The 25,687-nt window shown below is 39.7% G+C and overlaps 1 protein-coding gene across 6 annotated transcripts in view; it reads left to right on the top strand.

The window, feature by feature from the left end:
- Window positions 1-25,687, top strand: part of LOC136347008 (GDNF-inducible zinc finger protein 1-like) — an 84,904-nt gene that overhangs the window by 43,026 nt on the left and 16,191 nt on the right. For 3 of the 6 annotated variants that reach the window (XM_066296633.1, XM_066296629.1, XM_066296631.1), the window contains 4 exons: window positions 12,009-12,178; window positions 12,281-12,479; window positions 12,592-12,917; window positions 12,973-13,068. In XM_066296633.1, coding sequence (XP_066152730.1) covers window positions 12,035-12,178; window positions 12,281-12,479; window positions 12,592-12,917; window positions 12,973-13,068 — 765 coding nt within the window. In that variant the 5' untranslated portion in view covers window positions 12,009-12,034. Of the gene's footprint in view, window positions 1-12,005; window positions 12,179-12,280; window positions 12,480-12,591; window positions 12,918-12,972; window positions 13,069-25,687 lie in introns of all 6 variants that reach the window. The other 3 variants (XM_066296634.1, XM_066296630.1, XM_066296628.1) reach the window with 1 other exon arrangement.

Here is a 25,687-nt window from a genome sequence, read left to right as displayed (position 1 = left end):
GGATTGCTCATTAGTACGTCAAAGTGCGATATTTCAGTAATTACCAGTTTTGGAAGGAAATCTGTCTTCGTTTTTGGAGAATGAAAGGCACGTATTTTTAAATTATTTTCAAATGTACAGGGTTTGTCATAAAAGTGTGGTAGTACCAAATTATATTTTTTTAAACGGAACCCCCTAATTTTTTTGCCATTTTCGGATTTATCGTCAAATTTTAAGGCTAGTTTATGAAATAGGTCTTATATAAAAAATTTTAAATTTTTGAGTTATTTGTGAAAATTCGAAAATTTTGATAGCTGCAAGGTCTCACGGAAATCAATGTTGTTTCCTAACCGTTGCGAATTTTGGAATCGATCTTATGAGACTCCAAGGCGACAGAATAAGCTACGTTTTGACATGTTTTAGTTTAAAAAGAGTTGTCCATAACCCTGGAAATAGGCCTCCGAAGTTGTATGACTTCAATCCGCAATAACTTGCTCATTTCAAATAAAATGCCCTACTTTTCTCGACGGCATCGTGTTCAGAATCCAAAAACCAACAACTTTTCTTACTTTTCCATTAAAAAAAACATAATTTGGTACTCCCACACTTTTATGACAGACCCTGTACATTTGAAAATAATTTAAAAATACGTGCCTTTTATTCCCCAAAAACTAAGACAAATTTCCTTCCAAAACTCATATTTACTGAGATATCTCACTTTGACGCACTAATGAGCAACCCTGTATATATAAGAAAAAAATACAAAATACGTTTATCTCTTGCACCTCTCTACTTCTTAACAATAACAATTAGAATTAAGGAAGCGATTTTGATTTTTTGAAAAATCAGCGGCGTAACATGTTTTTCAAAGAAAATAATCAGGGTCGCAGCTTTGGGGGCGCCACTGCTTCCGTTTAAAAATTCGTTTTTCTCTGAAAAGATATGCTCCTACACCTAACTTACGCCCACCAAGTTTGATAAAAATGCTTAACGCAGGTCCGGACTTAAGTAAAAAATATAGCAAATTTCAACTCCTCGTATCTCAGACAGAAAGCGAAAACGGACCTAGGTTCATATAAACTTTTCTTCTCAAAATCGCTCATAGAATCACCCTTTAAATTTACGACATGCCATTTTGAAACGTCCTGTATAGACTCACTTTAGTTTAGAATAAACTACCAGCCAAGTGAACGGTATAACGCCGACGCTCAGTTACCTGGCAAAATCTTCTGATTTCATCAACAAATCCCCATATCAGCAATAAATATTACTCAAATTCCGAGTAGTAGATGTTGCCTTAAGTTGCATCCGCGAAGTTCCTCAGCGATCTGGATGGCCCGGTTGACGTTCCAAGGTGAAAATGGATTTGCAACGAAATAATTCCTGGAAGGGACAATAAAAAGTCTAAAAATCTGCGAAACAGTGAGTGGAGAATTCCGATCAAAAAGCAAAACTCGATTGATAAATACTTCTCAGCAACTCGATAAACTAGTTACGTAACGCGATTTTTAGGGAAACCCAAAGTGTTGGTTTGTCATCCTTCAAATACCGAGTTGCGGTTAGATCGATTTACAAATTTCATGCAGTGTACATTTATATAGCGCATGAACTACATAGACAATAGCATGAGATGGAACGAAATGCAGATGATCGCAGGCTAACGCAGATGTCTCCGTGACGACACAGATGGCGACATAAATCACATTGTTCAAATTTTTTCGGTTAAAAATCGTTTTAAAATTAACTTGTCGCACGTATTATTAAGTTCGGAAAAATGTTTTCCATGAAAAAATGCGAAAAATATGGATTTGAAGTTCGGAACTTGACACCTGAAGCGGAGCAACTCGAGCTAAAAAAATCAGCTTAAACGTTGCTTAAACGCAGCTTAAATGATGTCGGTTCATCTGGTTTTCAGTTCGTCAAAACCCGTTCACAAACGACTGGGCTGGAGCGCACGTTTTTTTTTTTTTTTTTTTTTTTTTGAAACACACCGTATATTGTCAATATACGAATTAATCACATTTTGTTTTCAAATACCGCAGGCCGCTGAGCCACATGGAATAATCATTACTGGCGAAATAGAAAGTGCAATATTTGCTCTGTGAGGGAAATATCCCGAAGTCTAAAATAAGCAAGAAACTGTAAGATCTGTGAAGTGTTTGTAAACATCACACTCCCATCGCGATAATTATTTTCGTGGCATTTCTGAGAATTTTTCGAGAAACACTCCGGCCTGCATTACCTAAGGCTGGTCGAGAAACCGATGGGGTAAGGCAAAAAAATTTTTTTAAAATTTTTTTAAAGCACTTTTACTCCCTTGGATCGTGCAATCGGCCATGAGGCAAAACCGCGGATTAACCGCCAACCTAGTGGCTGATCTATGTTAATGTATCGTTTTCAAGTATCTGCGTTATGTTTAGTTCTTGTGCGATTAGCGGACGCTTAACGGCTTCGGCTTATCGCCCACAAAGAAAATGTGCCGCACCGCTGAGGAGAAAAATAATATCGTAAATATTTTCAAAGTGAGATATCAAAAAACCGTCGAATGTAACAAAGGTCAAAATACACAAGCAACGGCGAAAAGTATGACCAATTTTACCGTTAAATTATTCACAAATCATTATTATTGATCATTCTGAACTTCTAAGTTTGGGTTTTGGTATGACTAGTGTTTTCAATACAACGCGGGAATTACAGCTACGCGACGTCTGCCATGTCGGACGTTAAACCAAGCTAAAAAGTAACCTACAGGGTTGCCCAAAAATAGCACCAGTCTCGTTCCAGTGCATACTTCTTGCGCCCCCCGTATTTGTTTACAGGTCACACGTCACTTCGACTTCAAGAGTATGAGTGCATTTTCTATGACTTCATGCAAGTTTTTTTTAACTCGGGCAATTTACCGACATAAATTGAGGAAAGCCAAATTAGCACCTGCCAAGCTCCATAGCTTGAGCTCGAGTAGAGCAGACCTTATCTTTGAGGGGGAAAAATATTTAACACGTAATAACCTATATTGTGCGTTAAAAAAACGCAGTGCACACTAGCAGAGAATGAAATTTCCCATATCAACCGGTTTTCACGGAGGCATGAAAAAAGTATTTGTTTAGGTGCGTGATTAACGAATTTGAAAATTTCACCCACCACCTGTTCTACACCAAAAATCAGATATTTCGTTGGTAAATAACAATTGTAAATATGGCAACAATTTGGTTTATAAAATTTTGCCCTGAATGCCGCCTGTGCAACGAAAGTTGTAGATAAATTTAAAACAATATACTGTGTGTATGGAATGTCAAATCCCTATTAAGGCAAATAAAACGAGATTTCCAATAGACAGACTTGCCAGGTTTCCACTTTAGCTCGACGAGGTGTTTCAGCCGCTCAAAGCGTGCCACAGGATCATTAGTTTTGCACAATGCTCCTGATAAAGCAAAAAAATCAGTCCGAATAATATTCATTAATTTTTCATGACAACTGAACGAACAATTCCTGCTAAAAATTTTTATCAGCAACTGCGGTAAAATTAGAAATTTCCCGTCTCGGAAAACCAAAATGGCGGCACTAGAATTGGGAGAGAACAAGAAAGAGTAGTAACAGGCGGACAACCACGCCATGGTGATGCTGCAGCGGAGATCCTGGACGAGCTTCCAGCAGACGGAGAGCTTTTGGTCGGTATGGCATCGTGGCACTCTGTGGTTGCCGCACGCTTTGGCACAACAGCTTCCGTTCGCACGTGCCTGACGGAACCAACGAGCGCCACCGGATTTCTCAACAATATTCTCCTTTTTTTTTTTTATGTTCGTAAATTTTCGCGCAGTTCCCGCCAAGGTGTTCTTGTCGCTTTAGCGTCATTTAAAAGTCGAATTAATTTAGCTGCAATTAATTTTCATTTTAACGTTATCAGCGTTATCTTTGCCATCTCAAAAATTCTGCAAAAAGTTGCGTTCGAAATCGCCTCAAATGAAATTAAAATGGAAATGTTCAAAACTGTTTCCAACTCGACCAATTAGACGAAATGCCTGGTATTACTGGGAGAAATTCATAATAAAGCCCACCAGTTGAATTGGGGATTAATGATGATTTGAGAACTGATGTAGTTTGCATTTAACTTAAATGACAGCTTTGTTGCTTGCAAATGACAAACAAGCTACACGTTCAGTTCATGGCGCAATATCCAGCAAGGAACGGGACATTCGGATTGGTCTCGATGCGAAATGGCGTCCGGTTATGGTGAATACTAAACCGAATAAAATTACCTCACGCTTACAAAACACACGTACATATGTGCAGCAAAATTGTGATATCTTTACAAGTAGTAAATAGAAAGCGCGGACTTAAGTCAGAAATTAACTGTCTATCCGCTGATCTTACCCAACGAGAAACGTAAATCTGTCGTAAACACGTAATCTAATTTGCAACATAAAAATCAAATTGATTTAGTTCCTGACTGACCACCATACCGCACCTAACCCCGACTAACCCAATTAATAATTTTCCAAGCGTTTCGTTCGTGAACAAAAAGATTGTTTCGTCTAATAACTAGAATTTAACCTGAGAAAGTTTAACGATGTTTCTCACATTATCTACAGAAAGGAGAAAAACGCCATGCATGGTTTACGTATTTTTACGCGATAGATAAAACAAAGGATAAATATTGTTCAGTATTTCTTAATTCGGGTTAAGTTACTCCACTTATTAACCCCATTTAACGGCGACATAAACGCGTTGCGCAGTATCGGCTGGCTGCCCGCAGTGGCCCTAAGTCTTACAAGGGAGTACGCGGATTTTCGCACGACGCCGAGTGCCTTTCAATGGCAGCTATTGACCGAAAACTCGGGCAACAGCCGCCGTGTCGGCGATTACACGGAACTTTCTTTTCATCGTGGCTACTTTCATGCGCATGCTTAGTTTGAGATTTAGCTATGTGTTATGTCTGGAGTTTACTGTCGCTGATGATATGCATACGTGTTTTTTTGACTAAAAATGGCCTTGCGTTTCGTATCAGTATAGACATCAACAACGCAAAATAAACAAACATTAGCAGCCCTTCGACGATCTTAGCAACAGCTGACTCGAATTGCACTCGTCTGCGGCTGGCTTCGTACTCGTTACATGGTGTAACATTTAAATTTACTCCCCTCTGGAAGAGCATCCCGACAATTCCGTATCGACGCGAAATTTCGATTTCGGCTGCTTGATTTCCTAGTAACATTCAATGATTTTGAAGTGAATAGTTGTGAAATATGTTTTTGACGGAATTTTAAGTTAGCGAGCGCTTACGGCGTGGCCTCGTCTCAGCACTAAATCACGGCGTGACCTCCTCTCAGCGTTATATCACGGCGTGGCCTCCTCTCGGCACTAAATCACGGCACGGTCCTGCAAATCGTAACGGCTATATCCTTGGGAGTACTTTTTAACGGTATTGTAGTTATGATATGTCGCACTAAAGCTCCCAGATGGGGTCTCCCGAAAAAATCAGCAGATGGAAAAGCGGAACTTTCCTCGCATGTATAACGCAGATACCCATCCGTGTTAGTCGATCACTCATGAATATGCAAAAAGTGGTTACTGACGTGTCAGTGAAGAACTCCATAATGCTTTCACTTACGTACTTATACGTATACTGTTGCGAGCTCGCCGTGACGATACGTTCAATTTTACTTTAACCAAAGTACCAAGATTTCAACAGGTTTGTTCGGATTTTCGGGTTTTGTCGATCGTGCGGAAAATTTAACGAAAACCATATAAACAAATCTCTGATTATCGTTCGAAAGGAAATTCCGGTGTTTCCCACTTCTGCTGCCGAAACGACACAACCTACGTAACGGTGCGGCGTGTAGAGTAATAAAATGATTGTCATTAAACTATTCCCACACAGTATTCGAATTCTTCGAAGTCTATTTTGTAATTAAGACAATATTTGCGTAGTTCGTTATCTACGAGTATTAAAAAGTTATTTAATTTACAGTCTCTACGAGCCACACGTGGATGGTTAGCCATTGGGAAACGGATGTAACCGACTTGAACGTAAAACGCAACATGAAAAATACATAATTTTTTTATCATTTTTAGTAAGGCACGCCTCCTGATACGGAAATTTACCAATTAGAATCGAGTGTGATGCACGTGATAGAATTAGAGGCGTACCCATGTTCGTATATCTTGCGGTTATCGAGCTCAACCTAATCTGCTAACATGCATGGCCGAAAAGAAAATCAATTGCGCAACTCGGTGCGTTGATAATTCGTGACTTGTTCGGGAGTTTGATCGTTAATCGGTAATTAATAATGCAAATTTAGAGTACCGGAAGTTGATCAATTCAATCAAAATTCGAAACTTCTTTTGGCTCAATCTTGGACGGCACGTGGCTTCGAGTTGGGCCCGGCAGATGAAGTAGCCCATAAAAATGTATATGAGTTCTACGCGAGTTTCTACATCATCAGGTTAATTTTCCATTAGTTATCTCCATTGCTATCGAAGAGAAATAGGGCTTATTCAAAGGCGACATCGGAGAACAGACTACAGGAAAATGGAAGTCTTTGTTATGGGAGGCGTTTCGGATCATCAAGATGTCTCATTTGAGAACGAAACGGTGTAACGATTATTTTGTTTTTTGTCCGATTTAACTCAAATTTCAATAAACCTTAGCGAGTTGAAATTTTTGAGACTACCCTGATGACTAAAAAAACAACTAACCTGAACTAACCTGGACTAACCTGGACTGAAAGTTCCCCATAAATTCGTCAAAAATTGAAGGAAATATTTTTGGTGGAAATGCTGGGATACATTAAACATTTTTTTTTGTTGTGCATTTTCTGACGTAATAGATTTGTATACAGGGTCACTCGTGTAGCGTACAAATATTTTTAAAATTTTTTCCCCTACGAAACCTCACGGTTTTTATGGCGCGCGGGAATTCTTTGATAAATTCTGAACGCAATTCATGAAACACATCCATGTCGAAATTCAACAGTTGTTGAAATATTTGCGCAATATGGCAACTACAGTGGCCTGTTAGATGACCTGACCTCATCTCTGCAGACTTTTTATGGGGTTATCTGAAACGTAGGATGTATTTAAATAAACCCAACAGTATAAAAGAGTTAAAAATAAAGTGACTCAAGGAAGTTCAACAAATACTTGTTCAAATGATAAAAAAAAGGGCCTTAAGGAATCGGAAGTATGGCTTGCGCGCTATCAGGTTAGCTCAGGTTAGGATTGGGCTAAAGGGGTGCAGTTCGAACATTTAACACGTTAAATTATAGACGCTGATAATGTTATTTTATAAGTTTTAATGGTTCCGTCCTTATTTCCCCTTCTTGAATTTTTTTTCGAAGCCTGTTGAATTCAGACGTGGGTGTGTGGCGTGAGAAATGTTCAAAATTTCCCAAAGGATTCCAAAACCTCATAATATACACTGTGTTTCATGAAACAATTAAAAGTACGTTCATGTATTGCATGGGCGACCCTGTATAAATGGTTGCTACGTCAAAAACTGCGCAAGCAAAAACAACATTTCACGTGTTCCAGTACTTGCATGAAAAATATCTCCCTCAATTTTTAATTAATTTATACGGAACTTTTGGTCCTGCATGTATAATTTGCATTTAAATTATTTAAAGAAACGTGCACTCTATTTGTCAATGTCCCGTTGGATATTATTGCTAATGTTATTATGGTAAAGTGTTACCACGTCGACGATGTATTATAAATATGAGTCGGGGCCCGCCTGCCACAACAATCAACTTAAACAAATAAGCATACGTTCAATAGAGGATAAACTATGTTGCAATGCACACCCTGTAATAGATGACTGCGGAGAAAATAGCTTCTTTACTTGCAGCAGATAGTTGTAAGGATGCATTCTACGAGTAAATTAAAAATCTATTATTATCGCACTTAAAACATAGACTCCTTCAAATGACAATAAGAAATGAGAAATATTTTTTATACTCGAAAAAAAAGCGTCGTTTCTTAAGTTTTCTTAGAAATTAAGCGATTGAGACTATATTTCTGGAACAAAACTTAACGAATTAATTGTATTGCAATTTCTGCGAGATATAGGAATATTGTTGCGTCATTAGAGCATTAATTGAATCAAGTCGGAAACTATTTTAATGCAGGAAATTTATATTTTTAACGAACTAAAACAAAAACGCATTATGCCTTATCAGAGAGAGAGAGAGAGAGGAGGAGAGAGGAGGAGAGAGGAGGAGAAAGGAGGAGAGAGGAGGAGAGAGGAGGAGAGAGGAAGAGAGAGGAGGAGAGAGGAAGAGAGAGGAGGAGAGAGGAGAGATGAGTAGAGAGGAGAGAGGAGTAGAGAGGATGAGAGAGGAGAGAGGAGTAGAGAGGATGAGAGAGGAGAGAGGAGTAGAGAGGAAGAGAAAGGATGAGAGAGGAGAGAGGGGAGGATAGAGGAGAGAGGGGAGGATAGAGGAGGAGAGAGGAGGTTAGAGGAGAGAGAAGAGGAAAGAGTGGAGGATAGAGGAGAGAAGGGAGGAGAGAGGGGAGGTGAGAGGAGAGAAGGGAGGAGAGAGGAGAGGTGAGAGGAGAGAGGGGAGGAGAGAGAGAGAATAGTTAATTCAGAGGCATCCTGGAAACTAAATTGAGAGCAGAAACACGCTCGAATGGTCGACACGACCTCCAGATTTGACACCGTTGGACCTTTTTCTGTGAATCTGAATAAAAGCGATAGATTGCGAGACCCAACCAAAAGCTTCTCCCCGCGAGCTTAAACATGAAATATCACGTAAAAAGAGGCGCGTAAGTGACAAAATTTCCACATGACAAATGGAATTTCTACACCGTGTCATTTTTTTGTTTTTCCAATAACGGCGAGCAGTCAATCACTTGACTTGAAGGGTTTGACGATGGGAATTTTCTTGGGCCTAGAGGGACCGTTTCAAAAATTGTCCTATCAAAATCACTTCTTGACGCAGTTTAAGCACGAACATTCAAAATTGCAATCATTAACGCAATCCACAACATATTCGCATCCAGACTGATCGCGACCGTTTAATTTCGATGCAGAACACATTAGTTTCGCCATGGACGTGCAAAAATATGCGGAAAATCCCGGGAGTTCCCTGCAGATGAAAATTAATTTCGTCACTCAGTGTGCCTTCATTAAAAGAAATAGATTTTACCGGATTCTTAGATTAATGTAAAATTGCCTGGTTCTAGAAGGTTCCGGTTAATGATCTAATTTCTCTGTCGTTCCACCCTCTGACTGTCTTGCCTCTAGAGCATTTACGATGGTAGATGTTACTTCTGTTCTTTCAATCGTTTCTGCTCCTTCTTCTGCTCAATACGATGCCTTTACTGTGTTTACCCTTTCGCAATAATACCAATTTCGCTCTTTTTCAGCAGCTTTTGTCATTCATTTCACTTGAAGTGGCATTTTCCTTGTGTTCTGGCGGAAACACGCAAATCCAAGTGCCTCAATCAAAATCTCACTTCTGGCTCCAATAGTTGCTCGTCCGCGGGGTTCGAAAGATTTCAATACATTTTTACCTAAACGTTGTTGTTTACCTGATTAATATTACATAAGAAAAAATAATTGCTGCTGTAACTTCGCCATTTTGCATTCTAAGATTTTTTTTGAGACGACGATGACTTGGAACTAGTGCTCGCTGCTGCTGTTTCTGAAACGGAAACGATTAAGAACGTAGAACGTTTTCCCATTTAACAGATTTTCTATAACTCGCCGTTTAGGAACTAGGAATAGCCGGCACGCCTCGATAAAACACCCTGTAAAGACGTACTACTACTGCAGTTCCTTATTTGTACTGATACCGAACACGCATCATTTCAGTTTATTGCACCGAAGAACGTATGTGGAAAGTGAAAGAAAAGAACGTTATGATTGATTGAAACTGTTTAAAATGGCCACAGAAGATATTTTATGAAATGCGCGTCGAATGGCATGAAGCACATAAAAATATGGGAACATACGGGGATTCCTGTCGAAGTAAAATGTACTTTGTCTTACCAGGGCCTTTTTAACAAACCTGAAACTGCTTAATAATCATTACACCAGTTGGATAGATTGTTTAATGCCCTACAACTTTCCCATGCAAAGTACCTTCTTAAGACATAAATTTTTTAAGATATTAGACAGATGAAACAGTGCTACCACGACCCTGTATAATTAATATCGTCACGATCGGAATGTGTCAGCTCCATACACAGTTTTAGTTCGAAATTAACCGTGAACTCACATAGCAATAAAAAAATCACTAAATTTTAATACAAAAATCGTCTTTTATAATCGTGATTTAGGCTTCGAACCTCCACTTTGCTCAGCTAGAGAGCTTAATGACCCATAACTAAAGCCCAAGTTTAGATCAACCTTCATTTTTCAATCTCAGAGTGACGAAACGGAGACAAATGTGCACTCGAACAAAAATTGCGAAACTCCCGCCCTTCATCGGTTTATTAATATGATAACTTCCCGTTGATGAACTTCCTAACAGGTGTTCGCATTGGACTTGTCAAACCAAAGTGAGCAGTATTGTCCGTGGAACACTCATTGTTCAGGACGTCAGAGTTTACGTGTTCATACGTCACAGCTATAATTTGGACCTTCGATGGTCAGATTCAACTTAGGTTTTTGACCTTGAAGAGTTTGTAAATGTTGGAAAAGGTTATTTGGAGTTCAGGCACACGATCCTTTCGAAGGATCAATTGATTTCCTCGTCATATTAAGGTTTTTAGGTTTCCAGTTTTACCTGCCCCTCAACGACCTAGAGCTAAACATAGAATTGCTTTTTTAGCATGCTGTCCTCCGTTCCTTTTCGACAAATAACACACTAGTTTAGTTCGGATTACTGCTTGCCAAAATTACCGTCGACTTATTTCAACTGGTATTGCCACCTGGTTAACAACTTTGTTTTACGTTTGTCCCCTGTCTCCTAAACATAAAACAAACGGGACGCCAAACCGCAGTTTACGTTAGATAGGGTGCACAACAATATACCGGGTGTCACAGAAATAACATTCGTGAATTTAACCGATGATTAAGACACGATTTTGAACCAGAAAGTTCCAGACAACGGGGGTCAACGACCCGTTCGTTAAAAAGAAATGTCAAAATTGGTAGCCGAAAAGTTATGATAAACTCACAATTTTAATGACAGATGTTGATTCTTTGACATGTAACTAAAAAAGTTAAAATGATTCAATAATAATATTGCGAAAGGGATTTTAAAACTTGGTTAATGAATATAATAATTCAAGTTAACCGGTAAAAGTAAGCTTGAGCGGCAACGCCGCGCTGAATTCTGATAACCTGACCCTTTGAAGGGTCGCCCAAGTTAACTTTGGGGGCGAGGCGCTAAAGCATTGGATCGACGGTTAACATGTATTAGACCCAAAACCCTTGTAAAAATGCGTATCTAGTTTATGCATCTACTTAGGGAGACATTAAAATGCAGTAACGACGACACTGCGTTCCCAATTCTCAAAAGAGATTTCTTTTGCTTATCGGCGAAATGGTCGTCTTAGGGCCCCTGTTGAAAGGAACTTTTATGTTAAAAAAAATCATAATTATTGATTCAATTAACGAAAGTTGTTGCCTTAACAAACTTTATAAAAACATTACGCAGAACAACATTGTACAGTCCCATTCTTGTTTACGGAATTAATTGACGTTATTTCAACGTCACGTCGACACGCTTCCGGTGGAGTTCGAGTTACGTAACAGTGACATGGGGTTAATTTGTCGATCATTGTACAAACGCAAAAATTTAGATAGAGAAGGAAAATATAACGATGCTGATCAATTTAATTGTTGATTTAGTCCAAATTTATTACCACTCACGTCACTAGTACAGTCATGGATGGTGTAATTGAGCCGTACTCATTTTCATTGTGAAAAATAGTATAAATAACTATCGCTTCCTTGTCACTCCGCTCCCTGAAGTGTTCAATGAAACACTGCAGGTAGTGTTAGTTTTAACAAAAACTGACCTTATGTGTTCGCATTATTTTTGGTATTGCTGTAACATATATTTATTTTGTTTCAGTAGTTTGCGTAGTCGGCGCTCGCCTGGCGATGGGGAGTGAGCATTACTGCCTGCGCTGGAACAACCACCAGGCCAACCTTTTGGGCGTGTGCGCGCAGCTGCTGCGCGACGAGCGCCTCGTAGACGTGACCCTGGCGTGCGCGGACGAGGGACGTTGCATACGCGCCCACAAGGTAATCTTCAACCTCACGTCGCCCTTCCAATTCTTCCAAGACATCTTCTAAATATCAGAGATCCTAACCAATAACCTACTAAAACCACTTTTCGTCGTTTAGGTTGTGTTGTCCGCCTGCTCGGCTTATTTCCGGGCGTTGTTTGTTGACCATCCGGCACGCCATCCGATCGTCATTCTGAAAGACGTGCGCTTTAGCGACCTGCGCACTATCGTCGAGTTCATGTACAAGGGCGAAGTACGCGTCGAGTACGCACAGCTGAGCAGGCTGCTGCAAACAGCTGAAAGTCTCAAAGTGAAAGGTAATCCAAATTCAATATTTTTTCTTTAAATTTAAATAATTTTATATTATGCACAAATTCATTGGCCCATATAAAATGCGCATCATAAGGCTCTATATTGTGTCGTTTCCAGGTCTTGCCGAAATGACTCGAGAATACAAACCGGACCCTCCCGAGCAAACAGAGCCTGAAGAACTAGTTAACCGTAGACCTCCCTCGCTTGGTACCAGCGACCCCACGCCCCCTCGAAACTCCCCCGTAGCCACCGCGCCACCCTCTAGGCAGTCCCCGGAACCGTTAGCTCGACCTCCTTCTCAAAACGGATCCCCCGAACCTCCTCCCACGACAAATAATTTTGGGCCGCCCTCTATTCTCGGATGCCGCCCTTCGCCACCTCTCAACTGCAGTGATCCGCTTCCAGGGCCTTCGAATCTGCCGCCCATTCAACAAGTGCCCTTGGTAATAACAAAATTCTATTGTGTAGGTCCAATCGAGCATAATTGGTTCATTTCAGAGTTTAAAGAAAGAAGTAGACTGGGGAGGAGGGATTGAAGACAAGAACTCGGGTGGCGAGAGTTCTTCGGATTATTCAAGGATGCCACATGATTCGGTAAGTCATTGTTCTGCATCTACTTCTCTTTCCATGAAAACGATCTCTTTGAAAAGAAAGGCATAGAAATGTACATACCCTGGTGTCGTGGATTTCACCTTGGTCAGAAGTTTTTGATCATTTTGATCCTATATATGATGTTGATGGTACCCTGTATTTGAGGGTAGTATGAATCATCTGCCGCGTGTGTGTGTTCGGGTGCGGCCGCCCGGGACGACGCCGGGCCGCCCTCTGGCCGACACGAGCGTCAACTTCTTGCCCGCGCCGCCTCGCCCGCGCACCCACACACGCGGCAAGAAGTTGATGTGGTAATGTCGGTTTTGCAGGAGCGGCCCGATGATGATCCCGGAATGTCCGGCAGTTCACCTCCACGAATTTACCCCTGCATGTACTGCGGAAACACGTTTCCCCACCAGAGCAAACTGACCAGACATATCCTCAGTCACAGTTTGGAAACCTTGAAGTATCGCGAGCAGAGAGGGATGCCTCCTCTGAACCTCCCAGAACCTCCTCCTGGAGGTTGGGTTGATTCCAGAGGAGAACCACCAGATCCGACTGACCAGCCGCCCACTCCCATGGACTTGGACGAGGCGGCATCTCAAGGCGGAACTGGTGGGGTGGTACTTTGCAAGTTTTGTGGTAAATCGTTTCCGGACGTTGCCGCGTTGATATCCCACCTGCCGGCACACACAGGTGATCGGCCGTTTAAGTGCGAGTTTTGTGGTAAAGCCTTCAAGCTTCGCCATCACATGAAGGACCATTGTAGAGTGCATACCGGTGAACGCCCCTTTCGGTGTAGTTTGTGCGGAAAAACGTTCTCGCGTTCGACCATTTTAAAAGCTCACGAGAAGACGCATTATCCGAAATATGTGCGCAAGTTCCTCTCTCCCAGTCCCCTGGATACCGAGGAGGAAAGTCCTCATTAAGACTTTCCAGAAGAACGGTTCTAAGCTACGGAGTGGTGACGTACAAGTTTCAAAGGCTGGAAGATTTTCTTGGGAAGTGGTAGTTAGTTGTGATGATGGAATATTTAGGTTCTTTTAACAACATGACATTCGGAGGCCATCAAAACCCCCAACCACCACACTTCCAAGCGATTTTGTAGAACCCTTTTGCTAAAGTAGAATTGAGCACGAATCCCCGTTGGTACCGGAGAAATGAATATTTTTCATTTCGGAGTTTTGGTCTGTCGTAGGTAGGATAATAGAGGTTCAAACGAATTTGGTTGTTCGAACTAAACTTTCTCAAGAGAAACGTGGTTTTATAATGCTTTCATGAGTTCCCGATTACTATGTTTTTGCTGATTACCAGCCAATGCTTGCAATGATTGCCTCAGATCGAATCAACAAGCAACCGAAGCCGACAACAAGCATCTAGTACATTCCAAATGCTGATGGGCAGAGGATTAATTGTGCGTTGCTTTGCATTGCTTTTAAATTTAACCGTCACGTTATGGCAACACTATTGCTCAAAAACTTGTTATTTTAGAGGTATTTAAGTATATGAAGGCGACCAGCAACTCGCAACATTGATTTAGCAACAAAGCAACAACTTCACATAGAATTAAGTCTATTTAAGAGCACAATTAAGAGTACTGGCACAAGCTTAATCCTGTACAATATTTGGAAGATTCTTAGTGGTCGGTTGATCTAAGACTCTTTTAGAGGCAACAAAAGCGGGTTTTCCTGGTCGCCTGTTCTTCGGACTGAGAGTCGTGTAACGAAGAGTCATTTCGAGAGTCTAAATTATCGTTGACTCATGCGGCTTTCCGAGAAACGTAAATTTAATCCAAATAGGCCTGAGTACCCTGCATACAGCTTCCATTGTCACAAGTTGTGTAAAAAACTTGTTTCTGAGATTAAAAAAAAAAATCATGTTTTTTGAACAAACTGAAAAACGAGGCAGCATAATTCGCCTTTTGCTGTGTTGAATATGTACATGGAGGAGTAAAAGTCCCACATAAATTCGTCGAAAATCGAAGGAAATAGGGAAAATGCACGAACACGTCACATATGGTTTAATTTGCGCATTTCTCGATGCGCAATGTACTAAAAAAATTCATTTTTAATTTTTTTTCTTATGGAACCCTCCGTGTCTTGTGGTATTTTTGAGTTCTTTAAAAAATTCAGAACATATCCACGTCCAAATTCAACAATTTTCGAAAAAAATACGAAAAATAGATATGACGATAGAATCACCAATACTCAAAAAATAATAACACAAACCAGCAGTAGTTGATGTATTGAATGTTCGAACTGTGCCCCTCTGACATTGGAGAAGCCGCAACTCATACTCCTCAAAAACTTTTCTTATGATTTGAGGAAGTACTTGTTGGGCTTGTTTAAATACTCCCTATGTTTTAGATAACGCCATAAAAAAGTCTATGGGGGTCGGGTCAAGCGGTCTGGCCGGCCGCTCTAATTGCGCTCTTCATCCAACCCATCGAATCTAGTATCAGCGTCATATGGACGCGTTGCATGGAATACGCTCAGAATTTCTCGGAAAACTCGAAAACGTTATAATATATGTGGGGCTCCCTAAAAAAAATTAAAAAGCACATTCGCCCAGTACATGGACGGTCCTGTATACACGCTTGTTACGTTAAAAAATACAACTAAAAACGAGATTTGACGTGTTCTAGCATTGTCTTAAAGAGTATTTCCTTCAATTTTCAAGGAGCTTATGCGGGACTTTTGGACCTCTGTGTATACGTGCTCTGTTGAACACATAGGAGATGCTACGACTGACGATTAACAATGAGTCAATTCATCAACACTAAATTAGCATTGCAACCAGTCATGACAAAGTGCTATAAATTGTTGCACTAAGTCTTATCCAGAAACCACCGCGTTAGCGTTGGTCAACGCGAGGTCAGCATTCATTAGCTCCTCGTCACGTCGTTTCTTGCCATTGTTATCATTATTACCGTTTTCTTGGGATAAAAATTAGGTCATCTGCTCCTTGGAGCGATCAGAAATGCACGATATTGTCGTTTCAGCATCGCATTTGCACAAGAAAACAATCCCAAACCTTTTACTTGATTTAACAAGTGCTGGTCTAGCGCACTTAGGCTTCAGAAGTAAATAAGAACCATCGGCGTGACGAATTGTGGCGTCTTAGTTATTTAATTTCTCTCGAAAAATAGCGGGCACGCCTTTGACTATTTCGGTATTCAAGTGCAAACGTGAAAATTTGAAGGGGAGATCTTAGCCCTATCAAGCCGACAAATGATGAGCGACGAGCGATATTACTTGACCAAACCTGTCCACGCAAATATCGCGAAATAGTGACTCGGGCATCGTGGCGACAGGCGACCAGTGATCAAATTCTGTCCGCAAACTGGTCACGATACGTGCCTGCTGGTCGTCCGCAGGGTGCAGAAACGTCTCAAATGGTTTGTCCCACACGATCGTCTGCCACGTCCAGCGACCAGCAGTCCACAGTACTGCCCAGTTCTCCCATGCAAAGATTATTTAATAAAAATCGGATAAAAAATTAATGAAAGTATTTAAAACCACTCCGCGTGAAGCAATCAGCTTATTGCGTCATTGGTCAGGTGATCGCGTATAAAAATGTGGGACAATGTGCCCATCAAATGGACTGTTGTTTTTATGAGCTACGTTAAGTTGCAAATGCGTAAGAGCTGTGATAGACTTATGACTTAGTTAGTGGTACTTCAGTAGTGCGTAGAGATAACCAAGTTGGTAGAAATCCACCTGACCATAACCCTTATACTTATATCAACATATTGTTGTTACAATTTAGTTGGAAACTCCTTATTATATATTGTTCGGTATTTCCTATAGAGACACGATTTTCGTTTGGTTTTGCTTTGGGCGAAACTAGAGTGCATTCCATATAACGGTAGATTTTGCAGTATTAGTTAGGGCAGGGAATAGCGGTGGTGCACTTTGGCTTCAAGCCAAGTGTTTGTTGTTACTAGGCGAGTTTATGGGTCACTGATTACCGTTTTTGGAAAATATATAGCAATAATCATTATACAAAGTAACAGTATCACTAGGGTGTAATTTTAGTGAAATAATGACGATGTTCGATTGTACAGCGTAGGGTGGCGACACTAACGCATCAAGCAGTTTTAAGGTAGACTTTTAAATGATGGATAATAAGTACAAGAAGTCGAAATTAATGGAGGTATAAATTTAAATTAATTCCTGGGAATCGTGTCGTAAAATGCATTTTCAATGCCCTAATAATAGCCTGTTATTGAGACCGGAATATCAGCTATATTAGACATAATTTAAAACGCTACCTGGAAAATATATCAGCACCTAGAAACGCCTTAGTTATAAGTTCGAGTACTATTTTTGTTTCCTACTTAAAAGAATATATTTATGATATTTTTAATAGAGAAATATATGATACTGTTGTAAATAGTACTTGTAGTCGTTTTAGAGAATATTTATGATATGAATAGAACTTCTGCAAAAAAGCCAGGTAACAATAATCTGGAAGCGATTTAGTAGGGAAATATTTCTTTTAAAGACGGTAAGGCCACTTGTATACAAGCGAGAGGAAATATTCTTCTATGAAATTGCCTAGTAGCAAGATTTGATCGACTTTAGCGCCAGTGCTCGGTTGATTTTCTTACGTAATTCTACCTACTCGAGTGCCTCTATAATATAGTAAAATTTAATCCGTAAACCCTGAACTAATAACAACCCGTAACATCCAATAACGGTAGTATTGTTCATATCAACTATTTCGCAATTATTGGTAAAACAGTTAGGAAGCTCATTAGAAAACCGGGAACTTCGCGACACGAGGAACGGCGAAAACCCCTATTGTACGAGATGATTCGGCGACAGGGGGACGACCGAAAGCTGGCAACGCCGCACGTCAAACGGTGACGGTTGGAGATCGAACACGCCTCATCCAAAAGCCGACAGTTTCGGATACATACAGGGTGTTACAAAATTGAACTTTTATTTAATTTTTTTACGTCATTCTCAAAATATCTCTGTCCAAACGTTAATCGAGTCAGTCATCACCGTGGGTGGGCACAGAGAATGCAATTACTGCGGTCCGAAATGTCGGCGAATGGCCAAAATCGAAACGACGTTAGGTCCCTCGTCCCAGGGTCCTGTTGAGTTTCCGCTGGCCGCGGCGCCGGGAATTTCGGACAATACACGGACAACATAAAAAGCGTGGGGAAATGGAGATGACCACGCGAAGATGCAGATGGCTCGGGGATGACGCAAATCGGCGCGTTGTGTCGCTAGTGGCCACATAACTCACGTGCAGAAATAATCGGAGACTATCAGGTGCATGCGAAAATATATAGATTTTACCTGGGAGACCCGTAGGCGACTAAACGAGCTTTCGGCCCGGTCCTGATGAAGAAACGAGCATTTGTGAGGGGATAAAATTATGTAAAACGCGCAGTGAAATTTACCATTAACGACATACCTTAAAATATTGGACCACTGGACGGTTTATCAGACCTCTAGACATTTTTCGTGATGTATGGCGATGACTAATTTCTTCGATATTTAAATTAACTGTAAGTCGGACGCTTGAAAATGTGTAAAATGCATTTTTTTTAAGTGAGGAATCAGATTCGTTTTGCAACTTTCACGTTGCTAATAGAGGGCGCCGCTTACAGGAAATTTTACAGAATATACAGCCGGTAACATTCCAACCCGTATAATTAACGTGAAATTTAGTTCAAAATCTGAAACAGCAATCATTTTTCCATTAATTACGTGTTCTCGTTTCATTTCGACGTCGTGATCCGTTTTCGAGAAAAATCCATTTTACCGACACTATGCTTAAATTTGGTAATTTACAATAATTTATTGGCAAAGTGAAAATTACACAAAGTGCCTCGTTCATCACCTAAAACGCAACTTTGCAGATTTTCAAGTGTGCAACCTAAATATTTTCAGAACAATGACAAAAAAACTTAGTTCAAATTTTGACTTTCAACACCCTGTATACGTCCGAAAGTGTGAGCTTTCCGGTGGGCTCTATTTCTTCCGATCGTCACCATTTGACGTGTAGCATCCCTAGCTTTCGTTTGTCCCATTAGTAATGATTCACCCTGTACAAAGGTCACAAGAAGTGGGTAATCATATCGCGTAATATTATGCAGTTTGTATAATACAGTCTCGATCGTAGTATATGCTGTTATTGCGGGTTATCTAATGCGAAGGGAACATGTATATTTTATACTGTGCACTGTGCACAAAACATAACAATTACTTAATGAGTGTTTTAAAGACCTGGCACGATTGTTTATTAGACCTGTGGGAACTGTATATCGCTATTTCGCATAAATCAGTGTGCCAGTAGTACCAGTCGGTTGTTTCCCATGATTCAAGAACTTCAGTGCGGCTTGCACGCTTTCAGTACGAATTTGAGAATCGGGGAATATTGAAGAGTGAAGAACTCTTCAATATTCGAACCCTCTTTCCACAGATCGTTAGTATCTCTTTGGTGGTGCCTTTAGGACCATAAGTTGATCGCTGTTCCTTTTCGTCTCCAAACTCTCGGTCTTAAATAGGACGAAGTCACCCTTGCAGGTGTCACTTTCGGTCCTCGTCAGTGGGGTTTTTTTATTTTTCACACTGATTTGGTTTGGATCAAAAGTCACGTTTATTCGTGAGTTGGTGAATTTTTCGCTCAGATAGTATGAGCTGTGCCAACGTAAAATGAATCACCGAACATCCTCGTGTTCAGGAAAATGTGGGTTTCGATCATTTTTCATAACTATAAATTTTTGATCAATACAAAGTTATCGAACAGATCATCATGATTCTTTTGTTGGAGTTTTTGTGTCTCTTCCAGGAATAACATCTTTCATTTCCGCCCCCCGCAATTTCCCCCATTTGCTATGTGAGAAGACATAGCACGAGCTCAGACCTGCCTCTTCCAAGTCGACAAAGGCATTTCTTTGCTGCTTATGATTTTTATCCCATTGAATCGCAGTAGATAGTGGAGCTTTAGCGATGCTCGACTTGATTCTAGTCGAACTACTAGATCGATATTTCCTTTTTGGCCGTTTCCACGAAAAAATCGTGGAAGAACCTGCAGCGATGTAATTTCAATTGTACCTCCTGAAGTGCATTCCCGCCTCCAACAAACATTTTCGCTGCTGGGATCGGTCTGCACCGAAGTCGCACCTTGTTGGCTCTTCATCATTATTGGTACTTACCAGCAGACTACTTAAGTCCGACATCGTACCACCGGAAACGTTTCTAAGAAAGGCAATATTCCAAGTCCCTACGAAAACCTCATTTAATTGGTAATTCTCTACGTCGTTGGATGTACGAATACGAAGAGTAAAGAAAACAGAAATTATAATTTTATCATTCGACATTAACGTATTCAAAAAGATGCAACAATGTCGCCACCATGGGTGAGGTCACTTCTAAGGCTGTCTATTATATTATATTACCCGTGAGGTAGTTTGATGTAATTAACCCAGTAAACTAATACACCAACGCAATGTCACGTAGCACAACCAGAAACGCATTTAAGCATCATGCTTAAATGCATTCCGATGTAAGCCTTTTTCGCATTTTTGTGTGTGTTTCGTCACTTCGGTCCACTTCCGTCGGTCTCCGCGAGAAGGATTTAGCAGGGGACGGTCAAGCTCCTGCTGTAGATTCTTCCCGCAATGTTAAATTCAATACATGATGTGATCTATTTTTCCACTCATGTGTCATCGCCTAGAGCCGAACCCAATCTGAGTTAGTTTCCTCAATCCAGGGAGTAAAAAAATTCCTGGAATCATCATTAAATACGTGGTGTTTCGATGTCGTTCGCCTGGAACGTTCTATACTGGGGGTTCGGAAGCTTTCTGGCGAGAATTGAAAAACTCGAAACCGGCCTTGAGGTGGCCCACCAGGTCGCACACCAAAAAGAGGAAAGACGACCAACCCAACTTCATCTATGACGGTGAAATATTTTCTCTGATAAACTAGTACCAAATGTGAGGTTTTTTGTTGTAATTTTCCCTAATTATAAAAATAAATAATAAAAAAACAATATAAAAAAAATCCAGTACAGCAATTGCAAATCTTTAAATGATACACAAGAGTCCGATTAAATAAATTTGCCTGCTAAAACTCTATGGACCGTGAGTCTGCAACTAAATTTCCTATGATCATCATTTTCACGTTTTCCGCTCATGTCATTTATCTAGAAGCACGGAGCCTCAAAATGTCTTAAAAAATATCAAATACAGATTCATGAAATTTAAGCTCCATATTAAGGGGTCTTATTGTTAGCGCTCTGAGTCCGTCGCTGTTGCCATATGTACACTTTTCTCTCTAAATACCAGAATTTTCTTACTCCAAAAATGAGAAAATGTCCCATAATATTGTTTGCCGCGTGTGCGATCCTAAGCATGGTGCTTATTTGGCGAACACTTAACTGAATCTCTAGTAGTTTTTGAGATGACGCTGCAAAGTATTTTCCCCTTTTTGCCCGGTTCGGATCCGTAATTCGTCGATGGCATGACGGATCCGTAATTCGTCGATGGCATGAGATGAAACAACGCGGTTTGCACTCTGCATTCACGATACTCTTGAAAAAATTACACCATTTATAATTTATAATTTTTCAATTTCCAAAATTATTTATGAAGTACTTGAATTCGCACGTATATTTTGATAATTAAAAGATGGCGTCACTCGATAAAGCTTGGAAAACTAAGGTGGGTCTCAAGGGGGTGACTTGTTACCTTTCATGAGAGTTTTAGGAACATAAAATTTGAGCCGCCTTAATCGAAATCTGTGAGATACTTAAAAATTTTCAATAAAACAGTTTTGATAGGGAAAAAGTGGAAATTCTCAGCCGTTTCGGACAGCCTGGATCTTCTTGGATTTGTACGCGACTTTTTTTTAGATATTAGGCCTTTTCAAGGACGTTGAGTAGTTTCGCAGCGTTACATGAGCGCATTAATATGTTTAAAACACAAACCCTCATGATCCAGTAATTTTTCTTAAAGCTTTTTTGTAGTTTTAAATCAAAAATTTCCCGGTTTAAAGAGACTTTTTCAAAAACTTCCTGTGATTCTCCGTTGCGCACTCGACGCGTCGTGTCCCCTTTTCAAGAATCTGAAGAACTATTGACTTTTCGCGAATTGACAGTTCAACGCTTTAATCACGTTATTCGGTACCACTGAGATTTTCGACCATGCATACCGAGTCCTCGGAAATCGACCGAGGTATCTAACGACTGGCGACGTAACAGCCCAATAATACGCTCATTATCCCCTGGTGGTGGAGTGATTTGACGCGGTCCGCAAGAGTCGGAAGATGTCGAGATGAATAAAACGTAACTGAATGCGAAGTTGATTGAACAAAACTACTTGTTATCCACATACGTCTGCCCCATCCTTGCTCACCCCCCTTCCTGCTGCCCCCACGGATAACATTTATATGTAGTATACAGAAAAAAGCTTATCTAAATTTGGCACAGTTTCAAATAGAAAAATGCATATTCGGCCATATAATTAATTAAAAAAATAATAAATTCAAAAATATTACCTACACTTAGAAAGCACTTGTTCATTTTTAAAAGAAAAAGGAAACGTATCTAAGGCATATTTTAAGTAATGAAGAATTGCAGATATAATCTGTGATAACCTGTGATCTACTCGAGAGCAATTTTTTGTTCGTTTCGTTTTGTGATTTTTTCCAAATTTTTGTTTGGTTTTAGTACGTATTGGTAATTCGTTGTCAAATTTTAATCTCTAAGGTCCTTTTGTTAATGTTAAATTTAGGGGAGTTCCCTTTCGAAAGGAACCTAGTCAAAAAAGGAAAAAACATGTTTTCACGCTCAGCTACTTGAGGAATACAAAAGCAATAATTTTTTAAATCATTGAAAGTCACATTTTGCATGTTTAGGAACCCTTAATGTGTCTACTTATATAATAACAGCCGAATTTTCACACTGAAAGGTGCATATAAATATAAGTAGTGTTTGTATTTTACGATATATTAGTAGCGATCTATTCTTTGAAAAGTCCTTATGATGAATATGTGTGCTATCGATAGTAGATCCAATAAAATCCTTTCAAGTTAGAATCAGTGTATGTTAGGAACAATAAAGTTTTTATATCCATATAAACAGCTTGTTAGGAGGTTATACGAAACCTTATTCTGAGGCGATTGCCTGTGGTAGCTCAGGGTCACTCACTTCCGATAATAGAAAATATATACAACAGAACAGCCGTTTCCTGAAGAATATTTGAATGTGCCCATATATTACAATTTCCACACTAAAGTCTCATTCTGGCAACTGAAGCTCTAATAAAGTACATATTGGATTTTGGAGGAACTGCCTTAATGGACACTTCAAGTAATTCTACAGCGAACAGCCTTCAAGTTAAATACATAGAACTGTTGAATTTTTTTAATATACCATGTTGCTCTTAAAATACTATAATAGTAAACAATACAGGACTAATTTACAGATTTTTTACACGGTTATTATTTGTTGAGTGCCAACTACCTAAATAATATTAATTATAGTGAACTGAATAGTGAGGTGAAATCTCGACTTTGGTTAAACGAAGTTGGAATATTCTTTTAACTAATGATTAGACAATACGGATTCTGGATCTAAAAGGAAAATCGTGTGTGGAAAGTACGTTGGAAGATCCATGCCAACGTCCCCACTCCAAACGTTTCAGATCAGACATTTTTTCCAGGTCGATTATTCACAAAACGTTACCTCCGCCATTCTTTAGACGTTCGACATCTACCGATCGTCTCATTTTCGATTACACAATAATCGGATTGATTTGCTGACAGCAAAACTGCCCTCGAGATCAAAAAATTTTAAGGGATTCAAACGAAAGTTACCACCTGTTTTTTGATATTTTTTTTTTCAAGTGAAACATGCGCCGCCACTGAATTACAATCGACGCAAATGCATTGTTCAAATAAAAAAAGATTTTGTTTAATGCTTTGGTCGGGGCTTCAAAGCTAACACGAAGAAAATTAAAACCGTTTCCTCGCTACGGTGAAAAATCTGAACATACTGAAAAGCTTTGAGGCCTTAATCTCGTAAAAACGTAGATTGTGAGTTTCGTAAGTGTCGAAAAAATTACCGACGACGCGGACAACGTAATCGAAAAAAATTGCAGGCGATAATATCAACAATGTCCCACGAGAAATATACAGGGTGTCCGGAAATAACGTTGAAAAACTTTCGTAGATACATTTCTACGTCCCTGTAGTCGCGCATCGAATTTTAAAAATCCATTTTTCCGGAAAAGCGTCTCTCCTAACGAGACGAAATAAGAGAACCTTTTTCACTGATTTTTTTACTTTTTTATATTTGCGAGTCAGTAATTTGATTTCGAAAATAAATAATCGTCGCAAACGAAAAAATTAAGGCAAGATTCACGTAGGACGCCACTGCATGTGACGTCCCTGACTAAAATTTGCAATTATTGACGCCAAGAAAGTTTTCCCATTCCAACTTATTAACGTATACCGAATTTCATAATTTTAATCGTTTCGAAAATACTGCAAAAAAAAACATCTTCAGAGGTCCTTCTTGAAAGGGTTCTAGCCCCTTTAAGAAGCATTTTTTGGGGTATGTTTACGAGAACTTTTTTTATTATTTCCACCTCTAGAATCGCCTCCTTAAATGTTTCAACGTTATTTCCGGACGCCCTGTATAAAATATGGCAATGCTCCACTTCTTTGAACCGCCCACCGTTTTTAAAATGCCTCGTATATTACATACTACCTACTATATTGCACATTAGTATGTACATCCGCAAAATGGATATTGTTATCAAATTGCAACTAATTTCATAGGAATTTCAGAGATTGCCAAATCTAATGTATTTAATCTGGATGAAATACACGCAGGCTAAATTGGGGCAAAATTGATTAAAAAATTAGTTATATGTCTCTCACCGATTGTTTAAAACTTTTTATATACGAACTGGGCATAGATAAGGTAAATAATGTTTTTTATTGTTATTTGGGAAATTTGCTTGTTAAGAGGTTGGAGCCTCAATTTCACAGATCATTTTGGACGTTTCGTTTTACCCAAAAATGCACTGAGAGGTTTTGGTGTTCGCTCGATGGCCGATTTTTGAAAAATTTTATGGTAACCCGACCAGCCAACCCCGGTAACTTCGATTAGGTAATAAATGTAAAATATTGAACGTTCTACCCAGGAAATACTAAATTCGATTTCACAGAAAAAAATAACTTTGAAATTCTTTTTCATGTAAAGTCAATGTAACTTAAGTCATTTTCCAATTAAAATGCCACGCGCAATCCCGCCAGCTTATTTAGTTCACGTGTCCTTTTCAATGGCGGACCCAGAGGGGGGCACCGGGGCAAATGCTCACCCCCTTCCCGAAAAGCCTCGATCATTTTTTTGGGGAGATGTTTAAGTCTATTAACAAAAAAATTAAGGAAAATGTCGATTTTATTATTATATTTGCCCCCCCTCACGTATCGCATCCACCTTATTACCCCCTGTCCCCTCCTTTACATGAGGGATTCGCATGAAGTAAAGCATGTTCAAATAGGGCCATAGCATAGGTAATACAGTTAATATATCCTAGTTACGTGCTACCCATGTTCTCAGTTTTATTTAGTAACGGATTTGGAATATTACA

The sequence above is a fragment of the Euwallacea fornicatus genome, chromosome 25 (assembly GCF_040115645.1).
Source record: "Euwallacea fornicatus isolate EFF26 chromosome 25, ASM4011564v1, whole genome shotgun sequence".
NCBI classification, from domain to species: domain Eukaryota; kingdom Metazoa; phylum Arthropoda; class Insecta; order Coleoptera; family Curculionidae; genus Euwallacea; species Euwallacea fornicatus.
The sequence above is the reverse complement of the archived record's forward strand: the minus strand, read 5'-3'. Positions and strand labels throughout refer to the sequence as shown.